Source organism: Panthera leo, chromosome B2 (assembly GCF_018350215.1).
Source record: "Panthera leo isolate Ple1 chromosome B2, P.leo_Ple1_pat1.1, whole genome shotgun sequence".
Taxonomy (NCBI): domain Eukaryota; kingdom Metazoa; phylum Chordata; class Mammalia; order Carnivora; family Felidae; genus Panthera; species Panthera leo.
In genome coordinates this window covers 94,380,805-94,401,611 of record NC_056683.1, presented here as the reverse complement: position 1 = coordinate 94,401,611, position 20,807 = coordinate 94,380,805, and the positions used below count along the sequence as shown (strand labels likewise).

General features: G+C 39.3%; 1 protein-coding gene across 1 annotated transcript in view; it reads left to right on the top strand.

Annotated features, from left to right (window-relative positions):
• Positions 1–20,807, top strand: part of LOC122220224 (prolyl endopeptidase) — a 119,864-nt gene that overhangs the window by 49,969 nt on the left and 49,088 nt on the right. Inside the window, exons 7-9 of the mRNA XM_042939460.1 lie at positions 802–907; positions 15,505–15,696; positions 20,061–20,258. Coding sequence (XP_042795394.1) covers positions 802–907; positions 15,505–15,696; positions 20,061–20,258 — 496 coding nt within the window. The remainder of the gene's footprint in view (positions 1–801; positions 908–15,504; positions 15,697–20,060; positions 20,259–20,807) is intronic.

Genomic DNA, 20,807 nt, shown 5'->3' with positions numbered 1-20,807 from the left:
GGCATATTTCTAGATTGAAATACTGCATAGCAGTTAAAACAAATGAATTAAATATACATATATTGACATGGACTAATTTTTTTAATTCTGTTGAAAAAAGTGAGTTACAAAAGGATGTGTGTGTGTGTGTGTGTGTGTGTGTAGAGAGAGAGAGGGTTTGATACCACTTATATCAATTTGACAACTCAAAATCATAATATATCGTTTGTTTTATGAGTTTACCAAGATTCTTTTTGCTACCTGAGAGTCTCCTATTTGATTCCGTAAAGGAAATCTACAGAAGCACAGGCTTTTGATCTTCGACGCCTTGCTGTAGAGGTGACTAGATACACAGAAAGAGTTGTTCCACAGCAACTGGCTGATGCCAGCAGTGTGCACCACAGATAAACTGCATCATGCCCATTTTGCTAATTCTTACTCATTCACAACAATTTTAATATCTGTAACCCGTGACAAAATTTCAAAGTCAGAGATACTGATGTTCAAAATGACAGATTGCATCTATTTTCAGTTAAAGAATAGACTATAAATTTAAATCAAAATCACATTGAGTCATGACGTTCAGTTTTATCTATTGATATTTTCTACTTAAATATTTCACTGTTTTTTAAACTGTGATGTAAGAGTAAAATAAGTTAAAGCTGATGTTCATCTTTTTTTTTCTAACTTTCTTAGCCACACATAAATTTGGAATGAACATATTGCATTTGAGGTTAACCTTTAGTTTTTACTTAACCGTGCTTTCGCAGAAAATATTTTCTAATCAGTCCCCTCCCTGCACTGTTTTTATTTCCTTCCTAGTTGTCTGACGATGGTCGCTATGTCTTATTATCAATAAGGGAGGGATGTGATCCAGTAAACCGACTCTGGTACTGTGACCTACAGCAGGAATCCAATGGCATCACTGGTAAGTTATCTTTCAAACAGGTAATTATTCCAGAAAGCTCAATTAAAAAAGCAATTATTTTGGTCTTCTAATTGATTTCCCAAGAAACCTTCCATTCAACCACATCATCTCAGTTCATATTTTTTCTTTCAGTATTGTTCCATAAAATGAAGAAAAATTGAATGAAGCTTTTTGTTGGCTTTAGCATTTTCTCCATAGATTGAGGTTAACCATATGCTTTGCGTATGACTGTGAAAATGTCCTGTGCATATTGCAGTTGAAGAGTGTTAAGGAGAAACTAGCCCTTTGGTCTGTAAAGCATTATAATTGTCCAGATGTAATGGTGCAAACTGTCACAGGCTAAGGTAAGAGACCAGTGAGAATTTGCCCGGTTAACAGGTTCTTAAGACAGTTTCTTAGCACTGAGCAGCATGCACAATAACAGCCTCGTTTTGCTTCCTGGAAAGCCTTCTACATCATGATAGCAAGCATATACCAGCTAGTTACAAATTGTGGAGGTGGCTCATTTTAAATGTTGTTCCCTTTGAACATCTATGTCATACCAGCACCATCCTCGAGCATTAAAGCTCTCCAGCTGCTTAATGTACTGTGCTGAGAATTCCCAGACCCAACAACTCTACAGATATGCTGGCACTGAGATAAGGACACCAAACTAATCACCCTGTGTTATGGTTAATGTAAAATAAATATATTTTAGATATGGTGACACAGATTTTCAAACTATACAATATTGAGTACATTTCTAATTATTAATTAGATTACTTCATTATTGGTACCTAATTTTGTATTACATTATGATAAGAAAATATACAGTTTTTTCTTTTCTTATTGATCGGGCATTGCATCATTTTTAAACGTCCCTGAGCAAGATCGGCATCCTGACATTCTTAGATACTGCAGAGCGCCATTCACAGATACAGCAGCATGAAGTCCACAGATTTATTCAGGTGTGAAATATATATCCATTTCATGAAGATACGTGTGGGTTTGGTTTCTTGTTTTTCTGTTAAAAAAAAAAAAGATGCACCCATTTTGATCTCAAAAGAAAATTCGATCAGCCACATTAGTTTTCACATTCTTTGACAGGAGCAAAGCCAGCACCCAAGAATTATTCACTTGAGTTGCGAGTCTAGGTGTACCCAGAACTGGACCTCTGAAGAATGAAATCCGAAAGGAGCAGTGACTAGCTGTTTCTGTGCTGTCATCTTGACAGTGTTCCTGTGTGAGTCCAAGATGGTGGGAAGGACTTAGCCTTTCTCCAGTTTATTAAAAATTCTAGTTACAGCGACCTCCCTCCAGAGAGTGCTGGTTTCATTTCCTACTTATTACCTTGTTATATCTTTAAATTATTAGATAGACTTGTTATTAAATGATACAGGTTACAAAAAGCACAGGTTGCTTAATTTACTCTAAATACAGAGAAGAGAATTTCTTCCTGGTACTCTGAGCTTGGATTGCTGTGTCCACTTTAATAATAGTAATGCAGTGAGTGAAACTTCCAAGGGCTGGCAGAACTGGAGGAAACCTTGTTTTCTTCCAAACCTCTCAGTCCTTATCTGTTTGTTTTCACCTTATATACTTTTTATTCCATGATTTATCATTGCCTCTTTACTGAGGAATTAGAAAACGGCCTGTGGGGTGGCGTTTGGGTGGCTCAGTCGGTTGAGCCTCCAACTTCAGCTCAGGTCATGATCTCACAGGTTTGTGGGTTCGAGCCCCATGTCGGGCTCTGTGCTGACAGCTCAGAACCTGGAGCCTGTTTCTGATTCTGTGTCTCCCTCTCTCTCTGCCCCTCCCCAGCTCACGCTCTGTCTCTCTCTCTCTCTCTCAAAAAAAAAAAAATAATAAATAAACATGAAAAAGAAAACAGACTATAGGACCCAGAGATTGAGATTCTGGAGGGAAGACAGTGCAGAGATTCACTAGGCCATCACGAATAAAATTCCAGACACTGTAGCCCTGGATGAACATGAAGGAGAAAAAAGGGACACATCTAAGAAACCATAAATGGCTATGATGCATTCAGATAGGAAGATCCTATTTACAAAATAAGCCAGGTCGTGGCCTGCCCTCCCAATTTGATCTTTTCCTTGAATTACCTTGTCTTCTCTGCTTCTTAGGTGGTTTTGTTTTTTTGGGTTTTTTTTGCAACTTGGGTAAAGAGCCTAGGGCAGAGTAAGCATTCAGTAAATGTTAGCAATTATTATTTTCTAAATTGTTCTCTTTCTTTTTAATTCATCCAGAGGAACTTTAAGGTTATTTTGTCATGATCTGAACAGCTGTATGTTTGACTAGGACTGTGTATAAACCTATAAATTTATTTGATATTAGATCTCTCGGTGGAACCACATATTTCTTTTGTTCTTGGTCTTTTTTTTTTTTTTTTTCCTACTTTTATGTAAGCTCTACACCCAATGTGGGTCTTGAACTCACAGCCCCAAGATCAAGAGTTGCATGTTCTACTGACTGACCCAGCCACGTGCCCCCTAACCACATATTACTTGTTACAGTTATCCCTAGGTGTTTTGTATTTGTGAGCTATTGATGGCTTGTGAAGGTGTCTGTCAGGGTTTAACCAGAGAAGCAGAGCCAGTAGGAGATCTACATTAAGACATGTATTTCAAGAAATGGGCTTATGTGATTGTGGGACTAGGTAGGTAAGTCTGAAATCATTAGGGCAGGCCATCAGGAAGAACAGGCTGGAACTCTCAAGCACAGGCTGAAGCTGCTGTCCACAGGTAGTATTTCTGCCTTTTCAGAGAAGCCTCAGCTCCACTGATTGAATCAGGCCCACCTAGATTATCTAGGATAGTCTCCTTTGCTTAAAGTCAGCTGATCATGGTCTTTAATCACATCTACAAAATACGTTCACAATAACACCTAGATTAGCATCTTATTGATTAACTCAGGACATTAGACTAGCCAAGTTGACCTGTCAAAAACACCATCACGGTGACCTCATGGAAAAAGCACATGGAGAGGAATAGAGTTAACAAGTCTTACAACACTAACCTGATTTCATTTTCTAGTAAGGTTATTAAACTGACCAGTGTTTGGCATTCATTGAGGCACTTAGAAAAATATGTGATATCCTATAGACTTTGAAGTGTATAATAGGATAGGTGGATTTGAAGCTGTTGATTTACACACTGATATGCATACTGAACGCATTAGAGAATGTTTTCCACTAATAGCTGCTAAATTCTGGGGGTAGCTGGGCCTGCCATCTTTTTTTAATTATTGCTTTACTAGCATTAAGTTTGTGGGTAACGTAAACCTCAGAGTAGTTACTCTTTCAAATGGCAGTCCTGGGATTCTGAAAGCTCTCCACAGTTACAGTGATTGGCCATTGCTAATACAATGACATGGAAATCCATTTCCATCCTTGGGTTCAAACTCAGTTGCATAGGACAAGATCAGAGAGATCTTGTTTTTTTGTGTTTTGGTTTTTTTAAATTAATTGCTTGTTTATTATGAGTCAATGATAGGATTATGACTTTAAAGAAACAAGTACTATGTGTCAGTTGAACTGTTGAAGACATTAAGTGAAGCATATTTAGTTTATAACAGGAAACACATAGCATATTGAGATAGTGATCATTAAAAATTTTTAAATAACCTCTATTAATTATAGTTGGATATATTGGAACAATAACCAGAACACTTTCAAATCAGATTTGAATTTCAGTCTCAGCTCTATAACTAAATAACTGGTGAACCAGGCATGGGAATGTTTTCTCTCAATGTTTCCATTATTTCCATGACTACAGATGGGGAAGTAATACCTACTTCATGAGGAATTGTGAAGAATAATGAAGAGGTATGGGGCTGGGCTTAGCAGAGTTCCTGGCATATAGTAGTTTCTCAAGGAGTCCTCCTTTCTTTTTTCCTTCGTTTCTTGCCTGAAAGAGGAAGACTTGGAATCCGGACACTTTGGTTTTGGGTAACACTGTAAAATAGATAGAGAATATCCTAGTATAAATGGTTATCTTCAGTATCAAAGCTACTCTAAACATAGATCTTGGTGTTGACTTAATTTTCTGCAAAACCAGATTCATAATAAAAAAAAGGTCCTTTCATTGACAAAAATGTAAATAGGTGTGCCTCTAAGTGTGAGACTATGTGGGAAATGGTCTAATTGTATAGGTTGATAATTGAAATTTTGGGAGTTTATATGCCCAGTTGGTAACCATGACTACTGCCAGGGATCTTTTTCTTGCTATTTCCTTACCTACTCTTCCATTTTTGTTATACTTTTAAACTAGGGGAAGAATAGTTAACATTTAACTTAAATGCTAAATGTGCTAGTTAACTATTAGATGAGTTAGATTTGGATACCCGGTGACTGAAAACTGAATCCAATGTTATAAAATCCTTCATTTTTAAAAAATTTTATTTATTTATTTATTTATTTATTTATTTATTTATTTATTCATTTATTTTTGAGAGAGAGAGAGAGAGCGTGCGCACATGCACCCACAGGGGAGGAGCAGAGAGACAGGGAGAGAGAGAATCCCAAGCAGGCTCCATGCTATCAGCACAGAACCCGACACGGGGCTCTCAGTCCCACAGACCAAACCAGAACATAATGACCTGAGCTGAAATCAAGAGTCGGAGGCTTAAAAGGGACTGAGCCACTCAGACACCTCTGAAATCTTTCATTTTATATTGCTGAAATTTATATCCCTTTTATAACCTAAAGCCTTTTTGCTATGATTTCAATCCTTTTTACCTTAAAGGCAGGGAGAATTCTCAGCATTTTCATGTAAATTAATTCTTTGTTTATTAGGGCAGGGCTAAATTGCTTGTCAGAAAAACTAAATAATTTCATTTAAATTTTTTTTTTTTCAACGTTTTTTATTTATTTTTGGGACAGAGAGAGACAGAGCATGAACGGGGGAGGGGCAGAGAGAGAGGGAGACACAGAATCGGAAACAGGCTCCAGGCTCCGAGCCATCAGCCCAGAGCCTGACGCGGGGCTCGAACTCACAGACCGCGAGATCGTGACCTGGCTGAAGTCGGACGCTTAACCGACTGCGCCACCCAGGCGCCCCTAAATAATTTCATTTAGGTAGCACTTTGTAACTTTTCTGTGAACTTTGTCTCCCAAGAAAATCCTCTACCCCTGTGCATTTCAAAATGAGAATCACAAAAAGCACAAAAAAGTAGCCAATGGCTATATAATATCATAGGGAAAACACATAGAGAAAACAAAACTACATAAATACAGGATGGAAAAAAAGTCTTAGAATATTGAGAGTTAAAGGAGTTCCCTTTGAAACTAGATTCCTTTGTCATTTACATTTGTCGAGTAAATTTGTTTCTCTTCCCCAACCTGCTGACCATTTTCCTGCTCACCACTCTGCCTGATCTCTCAACCTGTTACCCTTTGCCTCACTTTGGAGAACTTCATTTCCGCCATTTACATGTGTAGTATTTTTACTTAATAATATGAACACATCTGGAAAGGTGCCCATTGCCTTTCCACAGGAACTGCACTTCAGGTTGGTGGCTGCTCCTTTCCTGACCTTTCTGAGCAGGAAACTCCTCTGCCTCCCCCATTTACCATTGTGTAGAAACAGCACCAGACAGATCATCTAGGCCTTAGAAGTTTGTTTAAACAATTTCCTAGGTGTTCCAAACAGCTAAGCAAATGTCTTCCAAAGAATATCACACCCCCTCCCCTCCATGGGGCGCCTGAGTGGCTCAGTCGGTTGAGCATCTGACTTCAGCTCAGGTCATGATCTTTGGGTTCACGAGTTTGAGCCCCACGTCAGGCTCTGTGCTGACAGCTCAGAGCCTGGAGCCTGGTTTGATTCTGTGTCTCTCTCTCTGTCTGCCCCTCCCCCGCTCACACTCTGTCTCTGTCTCTCAAAAATAAATAAACATAAAAAAATTAAAAATCTATATATATCACCCATATATATCACCCTCCCTTCTGTGTGATATTCTGGCTGCCAGAGACATGTTCTGAGTTGCTATCTTCTTTCTCTGGGGGAGGAGGGATTTTTGCCCTAGCAGTTACCACAGGGTTGACACCTTTTCTTCTGCAGTTGGCTTTTCTCTTCCTTTCCCCTATTCTTATTTCTTTTTTTCACTGTGCAAAAACAAACAACAACAACAGAAACACTTTGTGTGAGTGTTTGTGAGCTGCATGAGATCAGGGACTTTGTCTTGCTCCCTGGAGTGCCCAGCACCTAGAACAGTGCCTGACAGATAACAAGGAGTCTGTCCTTGGCCAGATGTTAGTCAGACTTCCCTAAGCCCTCTTCTCAACCAATCCTCAGCCTTGGTTCCTCAGCCTCCTCTCCTTTGTTGGGCCAGCACAGCTCAGTTGTAGCAAGAATCTCACTAAATCAGTTTAAAGAGAATCTCCTACCCTCCATATCTGATCACCCTTAATATCTGATCAAATTCCTCATTCCTCCCCTATGTGATATCTGATTACCTTGACCTGCCTTCACTACGAATATTAGTAGGTTGTTTTAACTAGCACCCCCCCTACTCCATGTGTCCTCTTAGTGACCACCCCTCTGTCCATTCTGCTCATTGGCTATAAATCCCCAGCTCCCTTTTTTGTATTTGGAGTTAAGCCTGATCTCTCTCTCTCTTATTGCTGTAGTCTTAACACCTCTCTCGGGAGTCCTGAATAAAGCCTTCTTTACCATTTTAACAAGCGTGAGATAATTTTTTTCTTTCATGTAGACTCCTAGAAGGTGGGTACCAGCTTGTCTTGAATGATGTTGTTGTTTATGGCTCATGGTGCTCAGGTGGCCCTGCTTTATAAGCCATCCTCCATCAGTCACTGGTCATGTTCCTGTAAGCATTTTGAATCTTCTCTTTTCTGGCCTCCTCAAGTTTTTTTAGTTAAATTTTTATCCTTTATGAAACCCTGAGAATGATGAATAAGTACAGACCATGAATAAGTACAGACCATATACTCCAGTTGTGTATATTGTATGGGCAGAAGTTTTTCTTTCTCTTCTTCTGTTCCTTGTTTAAGATCAAAAGTGAAGAACCACTTAGGACACCAGGCTGGCGTGACAATTTAATAGTCTGCAGGAGAAAAGACAGCTGGGTCTTGACTCCTGTGATTCTTAATGTGATTCATGCCTGCAGATTAGTTGAAATTAATCATCCTGAACCTTGGAAGCAAATGATTTGTGTCTGGATTTTCATAGTTATATTTTCTGTATTTAATTAAGAATTTTCAAAATTATATATATATTTCATTTCCTAAGTTTATTATCCAATTTGAATATGCAGTTGACCTTTGAACAACCCAGATTTGAACTCTGCAGGTCCACTAAACGTGGATTTTGGGTTTGTTCTTTTTTTTAATAATAAATACAGTATTGTACTATAAGTGTATTTTCTTTTATGACTTTCTTAATATTCACTTTTCTCTAGCTTACTTTATTCTAAGGATACAGTATATAATACGTATAAGATACAAAATATGTGTTAGTGGGTTGGTTATGTTATCAGTAAGGTGCCTAGTCAACAGTGGAATGTTAGTAAAATTTCAGGGGAGTCAAAAATTATATGTGGATTTTTGACTGCAGTGGGTTGCTGGTATCCCTAACTCCCACGTTGTTCAGGAGTCAACATATATATAAAGTTACTTCATATCAACTAAATTCAGAATAAATTTTTACAGATTTTCTATATTATAGTTATCAGGCCTTAGATTTGCTCTTTTTTCAAATATGTGGACTTAAAAAACTTTTATTAAAATTTCATTTATACGTTAAAAATATAAATGATGGTTTTCAAGATACTTTTATGCATATTTATCTTGGTGTTCAGTATAAATATTTAACTTATATTTCTAAATGTTTTTACTGGAAAAGTCTGAGACCACTATTTTAAAATTTGGTTGCTTCTGTTGTCTCACACTGTCAACAAATATATGTAAGTCTCAGTCTAAACTGTGGGATTGGGTAAGTGTTACATATTTAGTTACAAAGCACGCGTGTAGCATGTATCAGGTGCCCCACTCTGCGCCGTCATTCCTGCTGGATGGTCTCTGTGAGGTCGCCAGTGCACAGTTTCGGGGCTTATCAGCAGTGCTGTGACCTAGCACACATGCGCAGGCTCACAGTTGGGACACCTCTGCGGTCTGAAGACTCTAAAAGCCCTCCCTTTCCCCTCTGTTTTCTTTCTTTTGTTCCCTCTCTCTTTGGTTCTTTCACTTTTCTGTGAAAGTTCAGATCCTTTATTTCCTATTGTTAAGGTGAACAGCAACAAAAGAGATGCTGACCATTTGGCCCTATTCTGAATGCATTTAAACTTGTGTTAGAAGTTTTGAAATAGAACCCTTAGGAAGCATTATTAGGTGAAAAGCACTATCAATGTCTAAAGTCCGTGTTAGTAACGTAACACACTTAGCACACCAACGTAGCCATCTTAGGACGGGCCTGAAGTTGTCTTTGCTCCTATCTCAGCATTTATGGAGCATTTGGCAGAAACGACAGATGGTGCTGACATGACTGATTTTTGTCAGGAAATACCAGCTTATCTTTACTTCATCCAGACTTTCACTAACCTGTCTCTCTGCTTTTTCCTTTTTTGCTGAAAATTCGATCCTTTTAGACTGATGAAGTTTTCAGCACTCAGCCTGTCTTTGTTTTAGTGCTTCCGTGTCATTAATGAAAAATGGCTCTCTTCTGCATAAAAAATTAATCTACAGTACATGCTACGCATACCAAGGAAGCTCGGTGTTTTTGGACACTGAAGTTGTTCCTTCAGCTGTCTCTAGCTAATGCAGGGCACGTGACCTCTTGTTTCTCGGTAGCTGAGACAACGCTGACTCATGTTTCATGCTTTACGGGGCTTGGGCATCTTTTGGGGGTGGTGTGGAAAGGGGGAAATAAACATTTGGGAAACTTGAAACAAACAAGTTGTCCAAAGTTTAGCAAACTCAGCTGAGTGTTAAGAGCCAGCCCAACAGGTGAGGAGGGCTTCTGTGAAAGGCAGGGAGTTATTAAAAACTAGTATGTGTTTCAGAGTGGGAATGTAAAAAAAGCAAAAAGAATTGGAACATCAAAAGATAGCATAAAAATAAGCAAAACATTAATTTTGAAGTAAAATATAAATAAATATAAAAATATAAGTAATAATGACAAAAGTAGTATTTTTTTCTAATTTTAAAATTAGTGATTCTAAAGGCTTATTCTAGGAAAATAGCTACGTGCTATGACAGATGGAAATTAGATTTTAAAAGTTCACTATTAACAAGTCATGCTGTTCAGAAGCCACATTTAGCTTATTTTTGCCATTTGAAGAATGTTGGGATTATTTGGAATAGTAGTAAGTATTGACTATTTAACATTTTCTGCGTGCCAGATTCTGAGCTACAACTGTAGATAATTCATTTAGTCTTCTCAACAACCTCTAAGGAGCACATGTTGTTATCTCCAGGAAACTGGGGATGGTGAGGCCAGTTCACTTCCCTGATGCCACGCAAAGATTCAGACTCAGGTCAGTTGACACTCCCAAGCCCGTGTTCTGACTGTCACTGTGAGGCAGCTGGGATGGAAGGAAGGTGTCAGGCCAAGGAGAACAACAGTGTTCTGCCCTCCAAGTGTCAGAGCATGACTTCACTTTGCATTTGTTTATTATTGTATAGTGTTTCATAAAGTATAAAAGCACTTTCAGCCCCTGTTGCTAGAGAGCTTACAAAACATTTTCTATGAAACAAAGTTAATACCATTGATTTTAAAAGGAAGCAATAAAAAGTAATGAGTTTGCTCTAGGGAAAGCATAAGATGACTTATTTTAAGCTAACCTTCCCTCAGCAAACAAATCATTCTCCCACCAAGAATCAGGTCTATAAAAAGTTATTTTAACTTACACAGGGAGAAGTTTGGGAATTGAATTCTGTTGGCGTCAGAGTGAATAATGCCACTTACAAAAAAAAGAAGCTCAGGAAAGGATGGTAAAAGTGAGACGGTTTGGGAGTTAAGCCATGTTTCTTTTTTAAGAGTAATTTTTCTATTTTCCATTTCAATCAATAGCGTTCTAACTTGTGAATAGCAAAACTGAGTGAGCCCCATTGTTCAACTGAAATACCATTTCTCTTGAATTATTTTGTGCCAAATCCCTAAGGAGCAAGGTTTTCAGGAGAGCAAAAAGATTCCGTGAACATCATTTTAAACATGCAGCCCCATGGGGGCCAGTACTTTGAATCCCATTTGTATAAATCCAGCCACATACCTAAATTCAAATGAATTTATGACTTGTAGTATTTATTTATGACTCAGGTTAATACTCCAGGATTTGATGGTAGATAATGACCACAAACTTTGTTGTTTTGGTGTTCCCTGGGGCTTGATTATTTAAAACGAGTGTGCCACATCTTCAGGCTCACCTGATTATACAGAGGTACTGAAGGAAATTTCTGTGTATTGCCTTTAGTAGATATTTCAGTGACTTTTTGTGTTGGGGGTGGGTGGCTAGGGTCGTAATAAATATCACTATAATGCCTGCAAGACCTTTTCAGGCAGAAACCATAAGATGGTTACTTTGAGAAGTAAAGGTTGCACATCAGGAAATGTTTTATTGTCAGGGGGACATTTAAGGAATCTGACATTTTTCTGAACCAAGATTCTGTGTCTACAAATGTCATAGTCCAGAAAATTGTGATTCATCATTCTTAGTATAAACAAATGTACCTTTCTGATTACCTGCAGTTCTTGCATTGCCAGCTAATTTTTTACTTATTTACTTAGTCTTCTAAGGAATAGTTTTTGGGTTTTTCCCCTTTTAAAGCATTGTTTTATGTAAATTAAAATGAAATTATCTTTGAGCGGTCACCTGTGTTTGAGGTTAGCAGTTTGTTACTGAAAAGAAAATTGAAACTTAAATTCACAGCATAACCTTTATAAAAATTAATTGTAAGGATTTCTCTTTGAAGGTTCAGCAAATTATATATTCTGAGTAACCTCCCAATTAAAACAACTGAAATGCTGTAAAAAGCTTATAAAATATCTTTTTAAATATATTGCAAAGTTGGCACAAAAAAAGAGAAACCATAGAGACCAAAGACAAAATGAATGCAGGAATCCTGGATTGTTCCAGAATGTTCCTGGGTTTTGCAGGTTAAGTTTCCATCTGATGGCCACCCAGGGCAAGGGGGATAGAAGATAAAGTCCTCTGGTTCTCCATATTGGAGAATCTAACGAGAGATATCCTCAATGTAATGGTGATTAAGAAATAAACTACCAGTGGTGGAGCTGGGAGCAAGAGGTGGGGGAAAGGGAGGGTATGGGAAGAAAACCCACCTATCTTTACGTTAGCACTAGGGAAGGAGAGGGAGAGGCAGGATGTGAATTCTCCTAAAACATGAGAAAGGCTGACATGGGTACAGGTTATCTTGATTGTCCCCTCTGAGGTCCAAAAATCCTCAGGCTAAGAAAGTGCTCCCAGATTGGTTGCCTCTCAGCAGGCAAACGGAAGCCAAATATGGTAGCATTCTGGAAGAATGCTACTTTAACTCAGGCCTCCAAGAATTCCCATAGATATTGTTTCAAGGGAAATCATTTCACAGTCAAAACTCACACATACACACACACGCACACACACACACACACAGAAATCACAAATCAGACAAAGAAACTCACCAGCATGAGAAATAGAGCAACAGAAGCACCGAGTGGAATTATCACATCCTAACGTAAATACATTTTAAATTTAAATGCACTTTAAAAAGTAAACGATGTGATGCTACTTTTACAAAAAATAAACAAGAAACTTGGAAGCATAAGCAAGAAACAACATCCTGTAAAGAATAACCCAACAGAGTGGAAGAAGACCAAGTAGAATTTCTGTAAAAAATATGATTATTAATGTTAAAAAATTCAGTTATTAGGTTGAAGAAATTAGACACAGCTGAAGAGAGAATTAATGAAATAGAATATGGATGTAAAGAAATTTTACTTCCCACCAAGCAGTGGAACGCATGAGTGGTTAAGAGAGATGAAAAAGAAAAAATCTTTCAGAAATGATAAACGACATAATTGGGACCAGTCATTCTGCAGAGGACAACTTGCCCAAGATGTTACTATGAAAATCACATAGTTGTCTTAACATCGAAGTAGACTTTAAAAATAAAAAGTAAAAAGCATTGCTAAAGTTAAAACTTCATAACCGTAAAAAGCTCAATTGAGTTTTATTTAAATATAGTAATTCTAATTTGGTATGTATTGAACAGCATGCTTTCAAACTACAGAGGGCAGAAATTAACAGAAATACAAGTAAAAATAAACAAATCTAATCTATAATCATAGAGGAACATTTTAAGACCTCTTCTCTGCCTGATAGAAAAAAATGGCTCCCCAAATCAGTAAATACATGGATTTGAACAATGTGATTAACATATGACTTAATAGACCTATTTGGCATATCACACCCAAAATCTGCAAAATATACATTCTTTTCAGTCACAGGAACATTTAAAAATCCTTAAAGGAAAAATAATTAGACCCTAAAAGTTTTTCTTAGCAAATTTCAAAAGATTAAAAATCATACAGTGTGTTTTTCGAGCACAATGGGATTTAGCCAGAAGTCACTCAAAATAACCACAGGATGGAAAAATCTCACAAACATGTCATGTGAAAGAAATCAGACACTAAAGAATACATATTGTATGACTTCACCATACATGAAATTCAAGGATAAGATAAAATTAGACTGTAGTGTTTATGGATACATATTGGAGCAGGAAAAGAATGAAGAAAAATAAAGTAAATAATGTAAAATTCAGCATGATGGTTACCTTTGGTGGGGGAGAGGCTTGTTAAGAGCATCATGGTGCAAAAAGTTCCCCCTCACTCTATTTTGAAAAATGACTGTTTTAACGTGTATGTTCTTTCAAATGAACCTTAGGATGATATTGTCAAATTCCCTAAAAATCTCATTTGAATTTTGATTGGAATTATGTTAAATTTATAGATTTCCTCTGGGATTATTTGCACCTTTGAAATATTGAGTCTTCCCATCTAGAGGTATGGTACGTGTTTCTAGTTCTTCAGGGTTTTGTTGTTGTTGTTGTTTTAGGATTTCTTAGGAAGATTTTAGAGCTTTCTTCATATAGATTTCACATTTCGTGTTAAGTGCATTCCTAAGTATTAATTTTGCTTCTATTGTACAAGAGGGCCCTCCTCACCCCATATTTTCTGACTGGTATTGCTGGCATATTAGAAAGCTATAGATTTTATTTAGCTTGCTTATCTTATTATTAGTTTTAATTCTAGTCATTCATTTTTTTTTTTTTTTTTACAAATTTTTAAATTTTTATTTATTTTTGAGAGACAGAGTGAGAGACAGAATGTGAGCGGGGGAGGGGCAGAGAAAGAGGGAGACACAGAATCCGAAGCAGGCTCCAGGCTCAGAGCTGTCAGCACAGAGCCCGACATGGGGCTCGAACCCACCAACCGTGAGATCATGACCTGAGCTGAAGTCGGACGCTCAACCGACTGAGCCACCCAGGTGCCCCTGGTCATTCATTTTTAAATATTTGTTGAGTTTTTGTTGTGGGGTAGGTATTAGTAATCACTTGACGCTAATTTTTTAATTTACTTACTCATCCTAGTTTACAGTTGAGAAAATAAAGCTTAGTAGAGAATAAAGAGATTGCTCAGGTCACACAACTAAATAATGGAGCTGGGGTTTTAATTCAGTTATGTCTGACCAAAAAAAAAAAAAAAAATCTCTTTCCTCCATGGGAGTATATTTTTCTTGATAAATTTAATTCGACCAAAAATCACATAAAGATATTATGCTATGGAGATGAAGGAGACAATGTAAAATCACCTTGAAAGATTCAAGGATAAAAATGAACTACCAAATTAATATAGCAATTTCACTGAGAAATTTAAGGTAGGAGATTAATTAGAGAATAGCTAAGATCTGGCAGTGCCTTTCAGTAGTTTAGAAATCATCGAGCTCTTTTGTTTATAAAACTTTTAAAATGTACTCTCTGAATATCTACATCTGATACATTGTGAAACAGATGTCTTCCCAGTGTTTTTTATTTATTTATATTTTTTATTTTTATAAATGGCATTTAAGGTGTGGATGTGTGTGTGTGTGCGGGGGGGGGGGGGTGTCTGTGTTTGTATTTGTACCTGGGTTTGAGTGTGTGTGTGTGGAGGGCGATGTCTAGGTATGAGTGTGCGGGAGTGTGTGTCTGGTGTGTGAAATCGTCCTGGTTGGGAGCCGCCGCCATAGACCGTAGACATGGAGGCGAATGACGAAGATGTGGGATGGTGTAGTGGCGGTCCGGGTAGAAAGAAGTGCTTGGCTTTGAGATATTCGGGTAGAAGAGGATTTATCAGATTACCTGGGGCAGGGGGCTGAGAGGAGAAGTCCTTTAGTGTCTTTCAGGTTTTTCATGAAAAATATTTTCCTCATATTTTTAAAACCTTACAATTTACCTGCACTTGTCTTTGCTCTTTCTCAAGGCTTAGATCTTTTCAGATATTTTGTCCGCTTTACGTTCTGTGGACGGAGAAAACCTGCCCTCCCTTCGCCACATGTAAACCACACCATTTTAAACATAGGAGAGGTGACAGGGATGCTTGCTCTCTCACCAGGAATCCTGAAGTGGGTGAAACTGATCGACAACTTTGAAGGAGAATATGACTATGTGACCAATGAGGGGACGCTGTTCACCTTCAAGACAAATCGCCATTCGCCCAACTATCGCCTGATCAACATCGACTTCACGGATCCTGAGGAGTCTAAGTGGAAAGTGCTTGTGCCTGAGCACGAGAAAGATGTCTTAGGTAAGATTGCATACTACTTGAACACTGTGCACTTTGGGTTTTGGTGAGAAGGTGAACACGTTGTTACATCTCTCATTCTTTGGTGACCTGTTAGAAGGCAAAGAACTTTCAGCCTTCAGTCTTCGAGAATGAAGTGTCTAAATAGCGTAACCCAAGTATTTACTAGACAACATCTTTGTGGCTAGTACAATGTCATGCAGGGCCTTCGTAAAAATTGTGGGGGTATGAATCCAGGCTTTCCTTTTTTTTTTAATTTATTTTGAGAGAGCGCGTGCACATGTGCATGAGCAGGGGAGGGGCAGAGAGAGAGAGAGAGAGAGGGGGAGAGAGAATCCCAAGCAGGCTCTGCACTGATAGCAGGGGTTCAATCCCACTAAACTTGAGATCATGCCCTGAGCCGAAATCAAGAGTCAGACGCTTAACGACCAGGCAACCCAGGTGCCCCTGAATCCAGGCTTTCAAAGGTAGTCTTTTTAAATATCAGTCGTCTCTGTGTAATTATTGTTTGATAATAATCATTAATATTTAATTTTTTAAACTGTTTAGAATTCTTAGCTTTTAGCTTTTGAATAACCTTTGGCTGTTTGTATTATACCTGTTGTAGATCTCAGAGTGGATTTACAGTCCTGTTATTAGAAGAGAGAATAGACGGGGTGTGCCTGGGTGACTCAGTTAGGCGTCTGACATCGGGTCAGGTCACAATCTCATGGTCCATGGGTTCAGGCCCTGTGTCGGGCTCTGTGCTGACAGCTTACGGCCTGGAGCCTGCTTCGGATTCTGTGTCTCCCTCTCTCTCTGCCCCTCCCTTGCTCATGCTCTCTGTCTGTCTGTCTGTCTCTCTCTCTCTCTGTCTCAAAAATGAATAAAAATTTAAAGAAGAATAGACTATTGTCATATTTAATTGGAATCCATTGCAGTTGCTGCTGTGTGCAGTGAGCTACATTAGCCTCCTGAGACCCTCCCTTCTTTATCAATTGTTTCAGAGTGCCCTTAAGTTCCCTTTTATTCTTTTTCTCTGTGTTTCGAAAAATGATATGCTGCTTTATAAATTATTCATTGCCTGAAAGCTAGTTTGATTAGAATAAGGCTCACTAATTTTGCTACAGGTTTTTACACAAAAGGAGAGTCCCTGTACCTTCAAGCCAATGAAGAGTTTACTCATTGGAGGTGAACTTGTGTTAATGGATTGACTAGGCAAAATCTGGGGCCATCCCAAAATGTGAAGGTATAAGATATAAAATTAGGAAAATAACTTCTTTTGAGATATGCAAAGCAGTTCTGTTGCCAATAAAGCAGTTCTTAATGTGTTTCCAGTGAATTAAAGCACAAGTGTTAGGTCCAGGTTTGTATCCTGGAAAAGTAAGGGACTCTTTCTCCCTTGGCTCAAGCCAGTACGTTCTGTGCTTAGCACATTATACCTGGCCTTGCTCAGGGGGAGAAGGGGAATGTGGGCAGGTGATTACGACTGACCATCTCAGGGATGGCCTCCTGCTAGGCCCTTGGCTCTGGAAGAAGCAATGCTCTGGGTGTTTGCTTGAGATTCTCCTCAGCCCCTGGGCATCTGGCTGCACCCCACCACCGTCTTGTGTACTGAGTCTCCATACCCCTCTGGGCAGCTCTGTTGGATAGGACCCAAGATGACCCCATGCCTGCTCTTTGCTGCAAAACCCACATCTGCAACTCTGAGGCAGCAGCACATCCTGGGCCATTCCCCAGAACTACTTAGGTGGCCCTCCCCTTGCTTTCTAGATGTTCAGCCATAGTCCCTTTAGCTTCTCAGGTTTGGATTAGGCATCAGCTAACAAGGTAATAAGCTCTAATAGGGAGGGGGACTTAGAGCATGGCAGGAGCTCTCCTCAAGGAAATTCCTCCACCTTTCTCCTCAAAATCTTCCATTCTCCCTCTGACCCTCATGTATATTTGGTTCAGGGATCCATGAGCCAAGGAATAGGGGTTTGGTTGTTGAAGTGAAGAATCTGGTTTGTAGTGACATTGGTAGGCTGATGGCTTCTGTCCAAATTGAGACAGAATGTCTGTCCAAGGATAGTACAAGCCAGTGTTTAGTGAGTGCTTCCTAAGTACCCACGTGAATTGACTTCATATTTGGTGGGTCCAGGTGAGCCTTCAGTGTTATAAATCCTCATGTAAGGTGCCCTTGGCGTTTTTCAGGTGCAAGTCAGGTTGCACTCACGATCCTCATGTAGAAAGCTATCCTAGATAGAAATATTTGCCAAGGCATGTGAGTTTTCTGCCTTTTAAAGTCCCAAAGAAGTGGTTTTAAGTATGTCTTAAGGTGACATCCTCTTTCACTTTGTAGATCTAATGAGATGTACCATCAGTGCTTGGGGATTTTGTGGGGGTTGGTGGGGGGTGATATATTTTTATAATCTTCCTTCTGAAAGGTTATAAGTTCTTTAGACTAGAAAGGGGAAACCTTCAATATTCACTAGAACTCATCAATTCAAAGAGAAGCGCTGTTGAATTTGCTATATATCATTAGCTCAGAATGCCCTGTTGAGAATAAAAACTAGCGATGAGTCATAAAGTCAGAGCTTTTATTAATGACAGTCTGCAAATCACCTTGTCATTTTCTTATTCAGTCTCCGTTTTATAATTCTGATGTGCTTGCAGTTAACATAGAGTGATTATTCTTTGACAGAAATAATTTACTTCAGTTCCCCACCCCCCCCCACCCCCCACCCCCGTACTTTCTTTAAAGCATTAAGGCCACCTGAAATATAATGCTTGATTGAGGCACTTTAAAAAAAAAATTGCATTGGATAATGAGCAAATTACTTTTAGATATAAGAGTTCTTCTGTCCTCACTTGGCAGAAATGCTTACTGTGCTAATCCAAACAACCCAGCACCATTGAGGTCCCGGCTGATCCTCAAGGGTTCCCTCTGGCCGATGTCTTATTCATATCGATAATAACGTTATAAGCATGAACTGCTAGTTTCTTAGGTTGTAGTAAATGTCAAGAAACTCACCGCACACCGTGAAAGGCTTGTCTTTTCCACATCTGAGCGGTTACCTGCCACCCTGTCCTTGCTTCCATTTACTCCAGCGTCTCTCCCTCTGGGAGGACCCGTCCTCACCTCAAGCTGATCTTGTGCACACCAGGATGGGTGGTGCTGTCCGCCTGCCCTCCCGTTCTCTCCTTTCCCCATCACCCAGCTCACCTCCTGTCCCTGCTCTGTCACTGACGGCACCATTACTGAAGCTGCAGCCCTGGGAGCTGAGGAGGACTCAATTCTCCGCCTTACTGTTCATCTCCCCACAGTTACCACATCCTGATGAGTCTTCTTGGGAAATGCCTTTCGTTTCTCTTCTTCCCTCCCTAGACTTTGTCCCAGCTTGATGTGATAGGACAGGCTCATGGCAGTAGTGTTCCTCCTCGTCTCCCCTCCATCCTTCCATATACCTCCATTGTTCGGCTTCCTTCCTGGATACCATCTTTATTTCTGTCACCCTGCAGTCCACACAGTAATTCCCCAGGAACGGCCAAAGTCAGAACTAAACTCCTGTCCATCTGGCTCACCAGATCCTCGGCAGACCACCACCACCATTTTCGCCGACCCCACACTAAGCAGCCTTTTTCTTCTTGCAAATGGAAGTTTCCTTCTTGAAAACAAGATGTCGCTTGTTCTCCTCAGCAGTCTGCCTCCCTCCCTACTGGTTGTTTGTGTTCCTCTTCTCTCTCTGTTCCCAGCTCTGGCTGTCATCTTGAGTTGCCTGCCGTCCCACCGCCTCATCCCCCAGAGAGCTGTCCTGTCTCTGACACCACCCTAGCCACCCACTGTCTCACACCCCCGTGCTCAAGATGCAGTTCAGTGCTCGCTTGAGGGCTCTTGTGTTTCGGGTCCCCAGCCAACTTCTCACTTACCTCTGCTTACAGGTTACTACTTATGTTTTTATATGATTGTGTCTTAAGGGCAGAAGTGACATCATCTTCCTGCCTGTTTCTCCAGTGCCTTGCAGGGTATCTGGCACGTACGCAGAGCATAATATATTTTCGTCAAATAAACATTCCCAGCAGACGTGGATCATGACTTGGTTTTTGTTGTTTTCCTTATATCTCCCCTACCATGAGATTGGACACAAAATAAGTAGGCCGGGGTTATTTGTATCGCAGAAGTTTTCATAGAATATTTTGTTTCCTCCAGACATGACAGTGACAATCATTTACTAAAGGAATATTCTGGAGTTAGATGAACGATTAAAGTCAATTATAAGATCACTTTGCCAGTCGCATTGCTGCATAGCACAATGGATAATAGCTCAAGAGCTATTGTTCAATGAAATAACTATGCTTCTCGTTACTTTCAAAGCTAAGTAAGCTTTTATCTGTTCTTCCCTTTTCAGAATGGGTAGCTTGTGTGAGGTCTAACTTTTTGGTGTTATGCTACCTCCATGATGTGAGGAACGTTCTGCAGCTCCACGACCTGGCCACGGGCGCTCTCCTCAAGACCTTCCCACTGGAGGTCGGCAGTGTTGTGGGGTACAGCGGTCAGAAGAAGGACACCGAAATATTCTATCAGTTTACTTCCTTTTTATCTCCAGGTGAGAGAGTCTTTTCACCAATGTTATTCAGCTTAAAAATCAGACTAATGTTTGGGTTTCTTTTGGGAAATGGAAATGTAATGCTGTGTTATTGAAAATCACATATGCTGTATTATAGCCAGAATTACATAATGAGAATAAAACAGTAAAACAGATGCTTAGAACACAGGGAAATGTGAGTGCCTAAAACAGCAAACTCATTCATCTTATATCCTGAGTCTGTGTTCTGGGGACAGGACCAACTGTTGTCCTAGGTTGATTTAAAAAAATTAGTATGAACAAGTATAACCTTAGATTCAACCTTTGGTCTATATGGATCAGGACACACGCAGTGCAGATTAACTTAAAAACGTAAAATAAAAATCTATAGTTCCGTCTGACATTAAAAACTTGTTTTCTAAAACAGACTGAGAGTGATGTTTGTTGTTGTTAAACCAAATTAAAATATAATTCTGAGGGTATAGTCTTACATCATATGGAAAAAAACTTGTTACTGGGTTCAAGGCAAAAAGAAAAAAAAAAATGCTTATGAATTGTGATACTGCGTTC